The 12,535-nt window shown below is 51.3% G+C and overlaps 1 protein-coding gene across 1 annotated transcript; it reads right to left on the bottom strand.

Annotated features, from left to right (window-relative positions):
- Nucleotides 1-3,368: 3,368 nt before the first annotated feature.
- Nucleotides 3,369-11,768, bottom strand: pygmb (phosphorylase, glycogen, muscle b). Its single transcript, XM_030085668.1, has 20 exons — nt 11,526-11,768; nt 9,911-10,012; nt 9,647-9,725; nt 9,459-9,562; nt 8,806-8,937; nt 8,545-8,656; nt 8,206-8,288; nt 7,965-8,108; nt 7,660-7,752; nt 7,351-7,497; nt 7,062-7,225; nt 6,258-6,372; nt 6,080-6,181; nt 5,854-6,001; nt 5,700-5,758; nt 5,307-5,448; nt 5,006-5,213; nt 4,802-4,936; nt 4,654-4,720; nt 3,369-4,428 (listed from the first exon to the last, which is right to left on the bottom strand). The coding sequence occupies exons 1-20, from the start codon at nt 11,766-11,768 to the stop codon at nt 4,279-4,281; spliced, it is 2,529 nt and encodes an 842-aa protein (XP_029941528.1). The 3' UTR covers nt 3,369-4,278.
- Nucleotides 11,769-12,535: the final 767 nt, after the last annotated feature.

Raw genomic sequence — 12,535 nt, 5'->3', positions numbered from 1 at the left:
AGCAACAGCAACTACGAGCCAGGTGAAGTGCAAGGTGCCCTGATCGGGATCACCCTTGAACGAAAGTCCGAAGTGATGACTTTGGGGTGAAAGGCCAGGTTTGGCCAGAGATGAAGCAGATCACCATCCTGGCTGAAGGACAAGCAGGAACAATGGACCAAAAGAGTGCACAGATCTCCAACCCTGTTGGCAGAGGCCAAGGTCAAAAGGAGGGCAGCCTTAAAAGACAGAAAGCGGGAATCTGTAGGAACTTGACAGGAGAGGGGGGCCCTGGCACTCTGGATAGCGGACACCACTGGGGCAGATCTAGCCCGGCTAGTCTCACCCTCTCAGAATCCAAGCCAGGAGTCTCCTGCCCAAGACAGGGTGGGACCGAAGGGTGCCCCCCACTTGGAGCAGAGCATCGGGCTCATTGGGGATTGGCCGGGGATCCCCAACCGCCAGCTGTACCAGGTTCGGGTACCACCTGGTGCTCGGCTTGTCCGGGGCTACCACCAGAATGTGAAGGCCCTGCTGCCTCACCCTGCAGCAAGGGAACTAGGAGGCGGGTCGGAGGGAAGGTGTACAGGAGGCCCGAAGACCAAACCCTGTGAGCCAGGGCGTCTACCCTGAGAGGGGGTCCGTCTGACGACCTGAGCAAGAACCAAAGTGGTCAAAGGCAATGGCTCAAAGGTTTCTACCGGTGTTTGAAATGGTTCTGCGGTGTTGAAATCCCGACTATCGAGCCGCAGATCACAGGGTGTGAACACTTCTTCAATAACTTCCTCATTCTGCTTAAAATCATCTCTTTCATAACTGGATCAGAAAAGCCCTTCATTGGCCCAAACGGCCACCGGAGGTCTGACTCACCGCTCTCGATATAGATCTGCTAACATTTCAAGAACTAAAAACACTTTGGCACTTAAAACACTTAAAAACTTAGGCAGAAGCTGTGTTTGGTTGTGAAACCTGTAAACACATCGAGATGAAGAAGAGCTGAGTCAGCTTCACACCTCAGGGTGAAGAATAAGAGGAAGACGAGTTCAGTGGGTGGGTCAGAGGTTCGACCCTCCACCGTGCTGAAGCCACAGACGGTCCGGATGGTTTACCAGCACGAATGAGCCTGACGGAGAACATAGAGCACCTTCATATTGATCCAGCTGTGCCAAATGAACAAAGTCTAACTGGACCATCAAAACATGGGTAGACCACCAGCAAAAGGATTGAAAAGTTGCCTGATGACGTCTAACAGACTGGTTGAAGTACAAAAAGGAAACTTTCCACTGTGATGCACGGAGGTGGCAGCATCATAATGTTGGCCTATATCTTGCAGCAGGTCTGAAGGACCATAGAGGAATCTTAAATCCAGCTACTGCAAACTGGATTCCCAGCTGAAGAAGACTGATTTCATGGAGCAAACATTGCACACAAACAGTTTAAAAGATCCATAAAGTCCTCAGAAATGAAAGCGGTTTGGTGATAAGCCACACATGGACACACCGTGAAAGAAACCATTAACAAAACATCATTTTATGCAGATGATATAAATATATACTCTTCATAACACATCTACAGACTACTGTTCCAGCTCTCCTGGATAGAAATGAATTTGTTTAGAACCTCCTCAGACTGTCAGATTAACTGGATAAAAAGTGATGCCAGTTCACATGAACGATTTATCACTTCATTTACCATTTATTCGTTAATTCATTCATTCACTCTTCTTCTGTACCACTTATCCTGTTCAGGGTCGAGGGGTGAGCTGCAGCCGATCCCAGCCACTTGTGGCTGAGGACAAATTGACTGTTTAAAATCTCCTCAGAACAATTGACCTGTTTGGACATGGAAGTGACGAACTCATATAACTGAAAGACTGTTCTCTCGGCTGTCAGTGTGGAACACACTTCCTGTCTCGCTGATTGGAAGAATGCAAGCAGCAAAGATGACATTTCTTCCACAATAATTGTATTTACTCCAATTTTTTTTTTTTTTTTTTTAACAATTGGACTCTTTAATTACCCATTTTTGTGATTAGATCAGACATCATCAACAACAAAAAAAACAAACCCATCTTGCAGACCTTGACCTTTTGGAGGATTATCTCGTTCCCTTTTGTTTTTATTTTTTGTTTTTTGCTTTATTGGGCCTCAGCAATGAAGACTTTCTGGATCAATACCAACACCTTTACCTGACTAGTTAGTGACTGAACAGGTTTGAAACCCTTTTTCAAGAGTCTCAATTTTAAAACTAAGATCAATAGACCATTATACAGCAACAACCTGTTATTAATGATGTGATCTGCATTTGGAAGCAAATCAAGGCTGTTTAGACCTCCCTGGTTTGGGGGGAGGGGGGCCAATTCCTCAGCTAAAGCAGAATTTCACACGGCGAAAAAGACATTTCTTCCAATATCTTCAGATCAGAGACGATATGCGTAAACATTTGAAAGATTTTGTAACCGAACTGAAATAAACGGTCAATGACTATTTGAAATGTTTGAAATTGCACCAAGTGAGACCAAGTTGATAAGACTTATCTAAAACCATCTCCTCTCATTAAGTTGCAAGACATCATTAAATGTAGAAAATATACACAAAGGAGAAATGTCACAATATGCAAACCTCTGTTGAAACCCATCTCCAGTGACTCAGTGAGCCTGAGCATCTGGACTGATATTAACATGAGGTCTGAGGTTAACCTGCTATGTCCTCGTTTGCTTTTGTATCACTTTAATAGTTGTTCTGTTTTCACGGTCACATTTTACATTCTGATCTCCACATGAACAATGTTCCATAATATGATAACATACATCCTAAAATCCCAATAAAAACGTGCAAAAAACAAGAGAAAACACAGCGGCGGAGGTGGAGAAAGCACCGACTTCCTGGTCTGCACATAACAAGTCGTCTCTCCTGGTAAAGCGAGGGGATTATGGGGGAATCCTCCTCCTTTTATCAAGGCTTTTGGAACCAAACACATGAGAGAAGAACATGATCAGAGACTGTAGACAGCATGGACAGCTCTCTCTGCTGCCCTCTGGTGGAGGGAGAGGTGGAGACCAGCTCCAGGTTCTGAAGAACCTTGGAGTTCGTTTGTAGTGACATCCGTGGACTGATCCAGAGTAACATCCAGGTCAGTATTTCAGTTTTTTTTTAATTCATTTTTAACGTTTTTAAGACACTTTTTATTTAAATGTTGAACCTACTTGTGGCTTAAAGGTAAATTGGAGCCTTTTGAAGTGAAATGTCCTTCATGTGTTCGCCTGTGGTATTTGCCTCCCACCACCAGGGGTCACTGTGCAGCTGACAGGGAGGTCAGTCGAGTCTTCAGGCTGATGGAGGGTCCGGTGAGGATCAGAGGAAGTTCTAATGACACATTCAGGGTCCAGAGCGGTTTTTACTTCCCTTTATTGACTAAAAAAGAAAAGCCTGACGACAGTAACAATGTTATGTTCAAGTGTGAGTAACAGCTGTCAGTCATGTTCAGTAGCTTAAGCAGGTTACAGTACTCTTCTAGGTTACACACACACACATAAACACACACACACACACATAAGCACAACAAACAGAATACATTTTCCTGGAGGTGGCTTCACCCACCGAGGCTTCAGGCAGACGAGGCGTCGTTAGAACGGAGAGCATGCTGAGGAGGGAGAGCCGGGTCTGCTCCGTCAGTAACAGAACACACAGCCAGGGGGACGATGGGGACGACGGGGACGATGGGGACGTTCAGCCAGCAGCACAAAACAAACCAAACAGCAACTATCTGCAGTGAAACGTGGACTCCAGCCGCTCCTCCCGCTCATGGAAGACTGCTCTGAAACCGGAATGTCGGAACCGTCCTGTGTCCAATTCAGTGCTGGGAAGAGGCTTCACCAACTGGGAACTCAGAGGACTACCGGCTGGGAAGCTCCCAGGACGAACAAACGCCATAAATAATATCTACAGACTTCATTTAGCAGGACTTCTGGCAGGCAGAGCTCTCAGCCTCTAACTTCTACTTCATTCTGAAAACGTCTGGTAAATCTTTTAGATCCGATTCCTTCTGACTTCCCAGTTAACGAAGAGGCACCAGTCGGGTTTGAGCCCGGCAGACGGAGGGAAGTGCTCGACGTTCCCACTTCAATCTGCTGGAGAGACGGGATAATTTAGTGTGGGAACCTCAGAACCCGATTCGGGAACTCTTTCAAGACGCGCTGCAGTGGGAGGGGCCAAGCGGAGATAATGCCACAGTGATGGAGCTACGGGGCCGCGCTCCACGGGTTGGACCACGCGGAGGAGGAGTAGGAGGAGGAGGCGCCTAGCGGGGGTCGTCCGGAGCGGCGATCTTCTCCAGGCTGGGCTCCATGCCCCAGATCTCCCGGGCGTACTGGGAGATGGTGCGGTCGCTGGAGAACTTCCCGCAGCCGGCGATGTTGTGGATCACCATCTTGGTCCAGGCTGTGGGGTCCTGCGGGACAACCAACCAATCACCTTCAATACCGCGAGAGAAAACCACCACGGAGCGGCCCGGAGGCAAGAATCTGAGCAGGAATCCACGACAGTTCGGTGTATTTCAGCAAAGAACATGAGACTGGAGCTGTGAAACTCTCTGAAGTGAAACTCAAGTTTCACATGTGTAACATTTCAAAGAGTCACATTTTGTCACTCTGATCGTCTGAAATGGAACACTGACCTTGTACAGAGCGCTGACCTTCTCCTGACATTTGATGTAGGCTTCGTAGTCGGCAAACACCTTGAACCTGCAGCAGAGGGAGGGAGAGAGAGGAACCGGGTCAGAGCTAGAGACCGGGTCAGATCAGAGAGCAGAGGGCGAGGCGGACCTGTCGTGGTTCATCAGCATGTTGACCAGGTCCTGGAACAGTCCGGGCTGCCCGGGGCTGAAGAAGCCCCCGGAGATCTGGTCCATGGCCCGCTTCAGCTCCGGGATGCGGTTGTAGTAGGAGTGAGCGTCGTAGCTGAAACACGGAGTCAGAGCGTGAAGGACCGGTCTTTTCTTCAGACTCCCAGACTTCGCTCCGTCTCACCCTTTCTTGTCCATGGCCTCCACGTCGGGAACCCTCATCCCGAAGATGAAGAGGTTCTCCTCGCCGGCCTCCTCGGCCATCTCCACGTTGGCTCCGTCCATGGTGCCGATGGTCAGCGCTCCGTTCAGCATGAACTTCATGTTCCCGGTGCCGGACGCCTCGGTGCCAGCGGTGGAGATCTGCTCCGACAGGTCGGAGGCAGGGATCACTGCGGGACGGGGACGGGGACAAAGGTACATCAGGCACCACACCGCCGTGTCCTGCAGGACCCCCAAATGTCTGTCCTCAAGAGACGCCCCACCTTTCTCAGCCAGAGTGACCCGGTAGTTCTCCAGGAAGATGACCTTGAGGCGGTCGCCCACCACGGGGTCGTTGTTGACCACGTCCCCGATGGACGTGATCAGCTTGATGATCATCTTGGCCGTGTGGTAACCCGGAGCGGCCTGCGGACAGACAAACGGCCCGGTCCAGTCCAGTCTCCAGACTCTGTGGACATACGTCTGGGTCTGGTTCCGCTGGACGTACGTACGTCTGCCTGTCTACTTCCTGCTCACACTTGTCTTTTGGACTCGCCACTTGTGATCTGGTCACTGAAACATGATCATGCTAGGTGGAACCAGAACCTCTGGGTCTACTTCTAAAGGTCTGATTTGACCCGGTTCTACTCCTACAGGGCTATAGCAGGGGTTCTGACCTTCCCTCCGATCATGATGGTCCTCGGGGTCCAGGCCTTGTTGGGCTCCTTCTTGATGCCTGTGTGGAACAGAAAGACAGTTGTGCCGGGTTCTCAGAGGTTCTCAGAGGTTCCCTGCGGTTCTGCCGGGTTCCCTGCGGTTCTGCAGACTTACGGTTGTACAGCGTGATGATGTGCAGGCAGTTGAGCAGCTGCCTCTTGTACTCGTGGATCCTCTTGACCTGCACGTCGAACATGGAGTTGGGGTTGATCTTCACCTTGTAGTGCTCCTCCAGGTGCGCCGCGAACTTCAGCTTGTTCTCCTGGAAGGTTGAGAGCAGACGATGAGACGGACGGAACGGTCCACCGGCGCCAACGCTCCGGCCCTCTCCAGCTCGCACCTGTTTGACTTTGGCGATGTCGCGGATGAAGGCGTCGTCGTCCACGAAGTCCAGGAGCTTCTTCAGCTGGTCCAGGTCCCGGATGTAGTCCTCTCCGATCCTCTGCAACACACACACTCTTTCATCACACCGACAGCTCAATCACATCGATTCCGTGTGTGAATCACAGGAAACCGACCTCGGCGATGACCTCGGCCAGACCCGGGTTGCACATGACCAGCCAGCGTCTGGGCGTGATGCCGTTGGTCTTGTTCTGGAACTTGTGAGGGTCCACTTCGTAGAAATCCTTGAACCTGGAGGAGAGATCAGATCACCATCGGCTAGCTTTTGACAGGGATTAATTCTAATGGCTCCTCTTTAGTGGTTATAGAAATAATCTAATCTCACATCTTCACTCACTTCAAAATGACTCTTAAATAGCAGAATGGTTCAGTAGTTCATCAACTAAAATACAGAAAGTAACGATAAAACGCTTTCTGGCTAATCCAGTTTTAGTGGCTAAGCGAAATGGCTAATCCAAGTGAAATGGCTAATCCAAGTGAAATGGCTAATCCAGCCTGTGTTTCCAATCTGTCTCAAATAGCTCATCTAGCCCAAATGACTAATCCAGCTCAAATTGCTAATCCCTACAGAATTTGCTAATCCAACAGAAATGGCTAATCTAGCTAGAGTGGCTAAAAGAGCTAAGTGAGTCCAAATTCTTTTAAGGCTGAAGAATTTAAACAGCCAAAGAAACTAAAAAATCTTAAACAAAACAATGTTAAACACTGTTAAATTATCAGCCTCATAATGGTTTTTAAATTTCCTATTAATTACTAATCATTCCTGATACATTTCTGGTTGCACGAGTCTCTAAGCTGCGTTGTCTTTATTTTGAAAGTTAAACAAAAGTCCTGTTTTGGGGTTTCAGAGCTCGACCGTGTTGAATAAAGGCGACGGGGAGCCGCCGGCAGTGGCGGCGGCGGCGAGCGGGTTCCCCTACACAGTGTTTTTGATGATCTCGGAGTGGATGCGAGCCACGCCGTTGACGGCGTGAGAGCCCACGATGCAGAGGTGGGCCATGTTGATCTTCTTCATGTCTCCTTCCTCGATCAGGGACATCCTGCGCATGCGGTCCATGTCTCCCGGGAAGAGTTTAGCGACGCGCTGGAGAAACGACGCACACAGAAACAGAGCACGCCTTCATATTTACCTGAAAACTGAGTTCTTCTGTACTTTCGTCTTGTTTTTTCGCTTTTTAAGTGTGGTGAACTCTGACCCCGTCCTCGTACCTCCAGGTGCCTCCTGTTGATCTCGTAGATGATCTCCAGGTGTCGGGGCAGGAGGTTCTGGAAGAGGTCGACGGGCCAGCGCTCCAGGGCCTCGGGCAGGACGGTGTGGTTGGTGTAGGCACAGGTACGAACCACGATGTCCCAGGCCTGAGGCACAGGACAGATTACTCAGAGAAACCCGACAACATCTGGAAACTCCGCTTGGTTCCTGCTACGGAGTCCCACAGGGAGCTGTGTTAGGACCCAGGACAGTCCGAACTCAGCTCTCTCATGACTGAACGAGACAAAACGCAGTGTGAGAGCAGGAACCTTGTCCCAGGTGAGTTTCTCCAGGTCCACCAGGATCCTCATCAGCTCGGGGATGGCCATCGCAGGGTGAGTGTCGTTCAGCTGGATCGCAACCTGCAGGCAGAGACAAACGCAGACAACTCTTCAAGGCAACTCAGACACGACTCCAGCCTCTAGTCTCCCGACTCTAGCCTCGAAATTTCACATTTCTTGCTCATAATTCTGAGTTGAAGTTGTTTTTTATGCCTTTCCTGGTTCCCATGTGGAGCCAGCAGCTGTAACCAGACACAAACCGACCTGCCGTCACGGTGGGAGGGAACACTCACTTTGTCGGGCAGCGCCGACAGATCCATGCGTACGAACTCCGTGGAACCAAACTTGGAGGCTTTGAAGCGACGGATGATGTCTTGCAGAGTCGCTGCCACCACGAAGTACTCCTGCTTGAGACGCAGCTCCTTCCCCTCGAAGAACTGCGGAACGAGGAGAACAAAGAGCTGCTGGGATCTTTCTCAGCACTCAGACTCTCTCTGCTCCGGGCGGATGTGGAGGAAGATGGAGGTGACTCACGTTGTCGTTGGGGTAAAGGACTCTGGAGATGTTCTCGGCCAGGTTTCGATCCAGCACGGCCTGGATGTAGCCTCCGACGTTAACTGTGGAGCAACAGCAGGTTGACTTGAATCGTTCAGGACTTTCAAAGAAATGCTGTCCAGATGGATCATCCCAGGGCGCCACCTAGTGGCCATCTTGGAATTACTTCCAGTGAATTTAACCCTTTAAAAACACCAGTTAGCTGAAACTATTTACTAACCATCTCCAACAAGAGAACCTCGACATCTTTGCGATACTTAGGTAAAACTCGTCAAATCTGAGCTTGCGGAGGGAAATGCCAGAGAGGACGACACTCACAGTCTTTGAGGTTGAAGTCGCAGGGCGCCTTGGCGGACCACAGTCTCATAGTGTTCACGATGTTGTTCCTGTAGCCGGGAACCGGAGTGTCGTAGGGCAGAGCCAGAACCACCTGAAGACACACATTTGAACTCGATGTCTACAGGTTTCTACTGATGGGTCGGCGGTAAAAGTCTGCTTCGTGCTGAGCGTGAACGCGAACAGGAAGTGGTGTAAGGAGCAGGATGGAAATGGTTTGAACCCTGTCCTGCTGGTACCGACCTGCGTGTCGACCCACTTCACTCCGTCCGGGCCGTGCTCCACTCGGCCGTAGAAGTGCACCGGGCGCATGTACTCGGGCCGAGCCTTCTCCCAGGGGTTCCCGTACCGCAGCCAATCATCAGCCTCCTCCACCTGGCCAAACAGAGGCCGCGATCAGCATGGTGCTAAGCCCCGAGGTGTTCCACAGGGTTCCGTCCTAGGCCCACTGCATCTCAAAGTTTTCAAGGTTCGGGATGTTTTTCTCATGCAGAAGATTAACTCAGGTTGCTTCCTGGTTCCCCTCGTGAAGATACTTCAACATGTTGATTTTGACAGCACAGTAAACTTGAGGAATGTAGAACCGGACGAGTTGGTTACGAAGGAACGTCGATGCAAAGTTTGATCAGCCTGATAAAGATCAGCAACTTTGACCTGGTCTAGAAAGACAGGTCTGAACTGTACCAGCACAGTCCAATCAGATCATCGCATGATTTAGTGTCGGGTAAGAAAACTCTGTTCCCTCGTGGACAGCTCTGAGGAAATCAGGATGGATTAAAAACCAAAATCCAAATAAGGTTCAGAAAGTGTAACAGGTCCGACAGTGGCAGACTATATATGAAGACCTGGACCCAGATAGAAGAGGAATCTGCTGCCAGACCAGCAGGTCTTCCTACCTGCCAGCCATTCTGGATCTTCTGATTGAAGATGCCGAACTCGTAGCGGATTCCATACCCGTACGCAGCCAGACCCAGAGAGGCCATGGAGTCCAGGAAACAGGCTGGGGGGAGACAGACGGTGGGGTGAGACAAGACCGTCCAAAGCACCGAGCGTCAGCAGCCAATCAGGAGGCGGCGGAGCTCACCAGCCAGGCGGCCCAGTCCCCCGTTACCCAGGCCGGCGTCTTCCTCGATGTCCTGCAGCTCCTCCATGTCCAGACCCAACTGGGGAAGAGAACCAGAGAACCAGCTGAGGAGCAGAACTACAGACCCAGCTGGGGAACACATGACGCAACGTGAACGCCTGCCGTCAAACAAGCGGAACATCAACACTCCACCATCTGGTTGGACATGTCAGCACAGCGCGGGGATGTTGGTGGTCCACCTGCTGGACCTCCGGGGCTGCTCACCTGGTACGTGGCCTCGTCGCAGGCGTTCTCCAGAGCCAGGTTCACCATGGTGTTCTGCAGGGTTCTTCCCATGTAGAACTCCAGGGAGAGGTAGTAGACCCGCTGCAGGAGCCAGAGGACAGGCGGCGGTTACAGGAGGCCAACGCCACGTCTCCGCAGAAGATCCGACTGTCTGACAGTCTCTCATTCCTAATGTCTCACTCCTTCATTACCCGGGGATGCTGACATAATGCTAACGCTAACAGCAGGCCCGAAAGAGCCAGAGGCTCTTCAGCAGTTTTGCACCGAGGCCACAGAAACATGAGATTTCTGTAAATGTCTTAATAATTGACGATCAGCAGCTAGTGTTGTTGGTAGATGTTGATGCTGATTGAGAACTCCTTTTAAGGGACTGGATTCAGGAGCGTACGTGCTTTTCACGGCGCTCACAATGGCCTCGACACATTATCTCCAATGGAAAACAGCAGCTGTGAGAGGAGGGAATCCCAGCAGCGAGCCTGTCTGTCTGTGTGTGTGTGTGTGTGTGTGTGTGTGGGGAGGGTTCACCTTCGTCTCAGAGGTTACAGTGACTTTTACCAGCGGGACAGACAGGAACCCAGTGTGTCGTTGGCTGACCCGTTCTGTGTATTGATCCATGTTTGAGGCTCGTTCATGTTAACGATTCATTTCCTATAGATTCAGCTGGTGGGGGGTGGGGGGGGGGGGGGGGGTGGAATGTTCTGAGAGAGTCTGATTCACACGCTGCACGTTAACTTTATAACAGGAAACAGGATGTGAGATTCTCCAGGAGCAGCCTCGACCCATGATGCTTCCTCCGCCGTGCTCATCAAAACAGACCTAAACCTGCTGAAATCATCTCTTCAACCCGTCAACAAGCCGTTCTTTGTTTCTCTTCTGATGTTCTTAGAGAGTAATCAGAGTACTGAACGGTCCCCATTCAGGGTTTTTATCATCTTTCAGGTCTCTGTGACCTTATCTGCTCCTAATCAATGACTTTGGCAGAATGTGGTCAGGCGGGTTCCACAGCGGCAGGAGCTTCCTGTTCAGCAGTTTGTTTGTCTCACCTGTTGACTTTATTTTTCCAGAGTAAGTATTAAGGTTTGAATTCCAGGTGAAGCTTCAGGAACAACTCATGCAGAACGTTTTTTTAATCACCAATCCTGAAAACAAGGGTCGGTCCTGAGAATCAACAGATGGAGTTCAGTGAAGGGGAGAGATGCAGCTCGGAGCGCGAGGCCATTTTGTGATGCTCTGTGTGTGTGTGTGTGTGTGTGTGTGTGTGTTGGACGGAGGCCATGACACACGGTTATGTAACACCAATTGGAGCTGCTTAATTCTCCGGCGCGCGCTCAAATTGCTGCTGAGCGACGCACGCGCGTGCCGTCGGGAGCGCGCGCCGCGCTCAGCAGCAGCAGCAGCAGCAGCAGCTCCGGACAGATGCGCGAGCCGCACGTTACGTAACGTGAAGCTGACACCGACACACGCGCGCAAAGATGGAGGAGGGAAAAAAAAAAAAAAAACGCACGCACGCGCGGGGCACTGCAGCACGCCGCAGCGCGGCCCCGCCCCCCTCCCCGATCAGCTGTGTGTACGTGCGCGGCCCCACGCCTCTTACTTTGGGGTCCTTCTCGTAGTAGTGCTGCTGCGTGCGGATCCAGCGGCCCACCAGGTGGTCCCGCACCGTGTTGGCCAGCGCGAAGTAGTAGTCCCGCTTGGTGGCCACGTTCCGGTCCTTCACCAGCGTGAAGTGCAGGTGTCTGTTGAAGTTGGTCTTCAGGTCCGCGACGTTCTCCACCCCGGCGAGCCCGCGCACGGAGATCTGCTTCCTCTTGTCCTGGTCCGACAGCGGCTTGGCCATGGCGACGGGTCAGAACCGGACCGGGCCCGGACCGAGACCTGCTGCTGCTGCTGATGGAGGCTGGGAGCGTCCTGCTCTGTCCGCCCGGCGTCGCGCCGCTCGCGCTTTTATAGTGTGACGGTGTGACGCAGCGCGAGAGAGGGAGCAGAGCGGCTCCCTTCAAAATAAAACTCCATGCAGACATCCGGGGGGGAGGGGGTTTATGAAGGGGGGGGGGTTTATGGGGGGGAGACGGAAGAGGATGGAAGGTGAAGAAGACGAGCATGAGGAAGGAGAGAAGAGGATGGGGGAGGAGTTAGGAGGGGGAGTCAGATTTCAGAGCAGAAATGTTCAAACAAGGGAAAGAAATCACTCAAGGAACAGGTGGTTTTAAAACTGAATAACTGAACCTCACTTTTTAATTGATAGACATTGATCTGTTTCACTGAATCAGAGGTGTTGTGACGATGAGGGACACTCCAACAGGTCTGACCCGACCCAACCCCCCCCAGCCGAAACTCAATCCACATTGACACCTGAAGAACACTGTCGACATTCCTTTAATTTTTTCAAAATAAAAGCGGGACGTTGCTGGTTTTCAGTCGTGTGCGGCCGGAGCCTGAGAGAGGTTGTCGTTAACTCCCGGGGGTCATCTTTCACAGACGACCTCCAGCGTGTAGCTCCGACCTTGAAATGCCCTGCCTGTGGGGTTTTGGTCCCAGCGCTCTAAATGACTGGATTATTTTTTCAGCGTGACTCATTTGATGGATGTTTTCTGGTGCTGTTCC

The sequence above is a fragment of the Salarias fasciatus genome, chromosome 3 (assembly GCF_902148845.1).
Source record: "Salarias fasciatus chromosome 3, fSalaFa1.1, whole genome shotgun sequence".
NCBI classification, from domain to species: Eukaryota; Metazoa; Chordata; class Actinopteri; order Blenniiformes; family Blenniidae; genus Salarias; species Salarias fasciatus.
The sequence above is the reverse complement of the archived record's forward strand: the minus strand, read 5'-3'. Positions and strand labels throughout refer to the sequence as shown.

Excerpts from the sequence above, each read along its gene's own strand:
- pygmb (XM_030085668.1), bottom strand. The coding sequence starts at position 11,768 with ATGGCCAAGCCGCTGTCGGACCAGGACAAGAGGAAGCAGATCTCCGTG. Across the intron at positions 7,226-7,350 it reads TCAACAGGAGGCACCTGGAG|CGCGTCGCTAAACTCTTCCC; the intron begins GTACGAGGACGG and ends TCGTTTCTCCAG. Across the intron at positions 5,214-5,306 it reads GGTCACTCTGGCTGAGAAAG|TGATCCCTGCCTCCGACCTG; the intron begins GTGGGGCGTCTC and ends CCCGTCCCGCAG.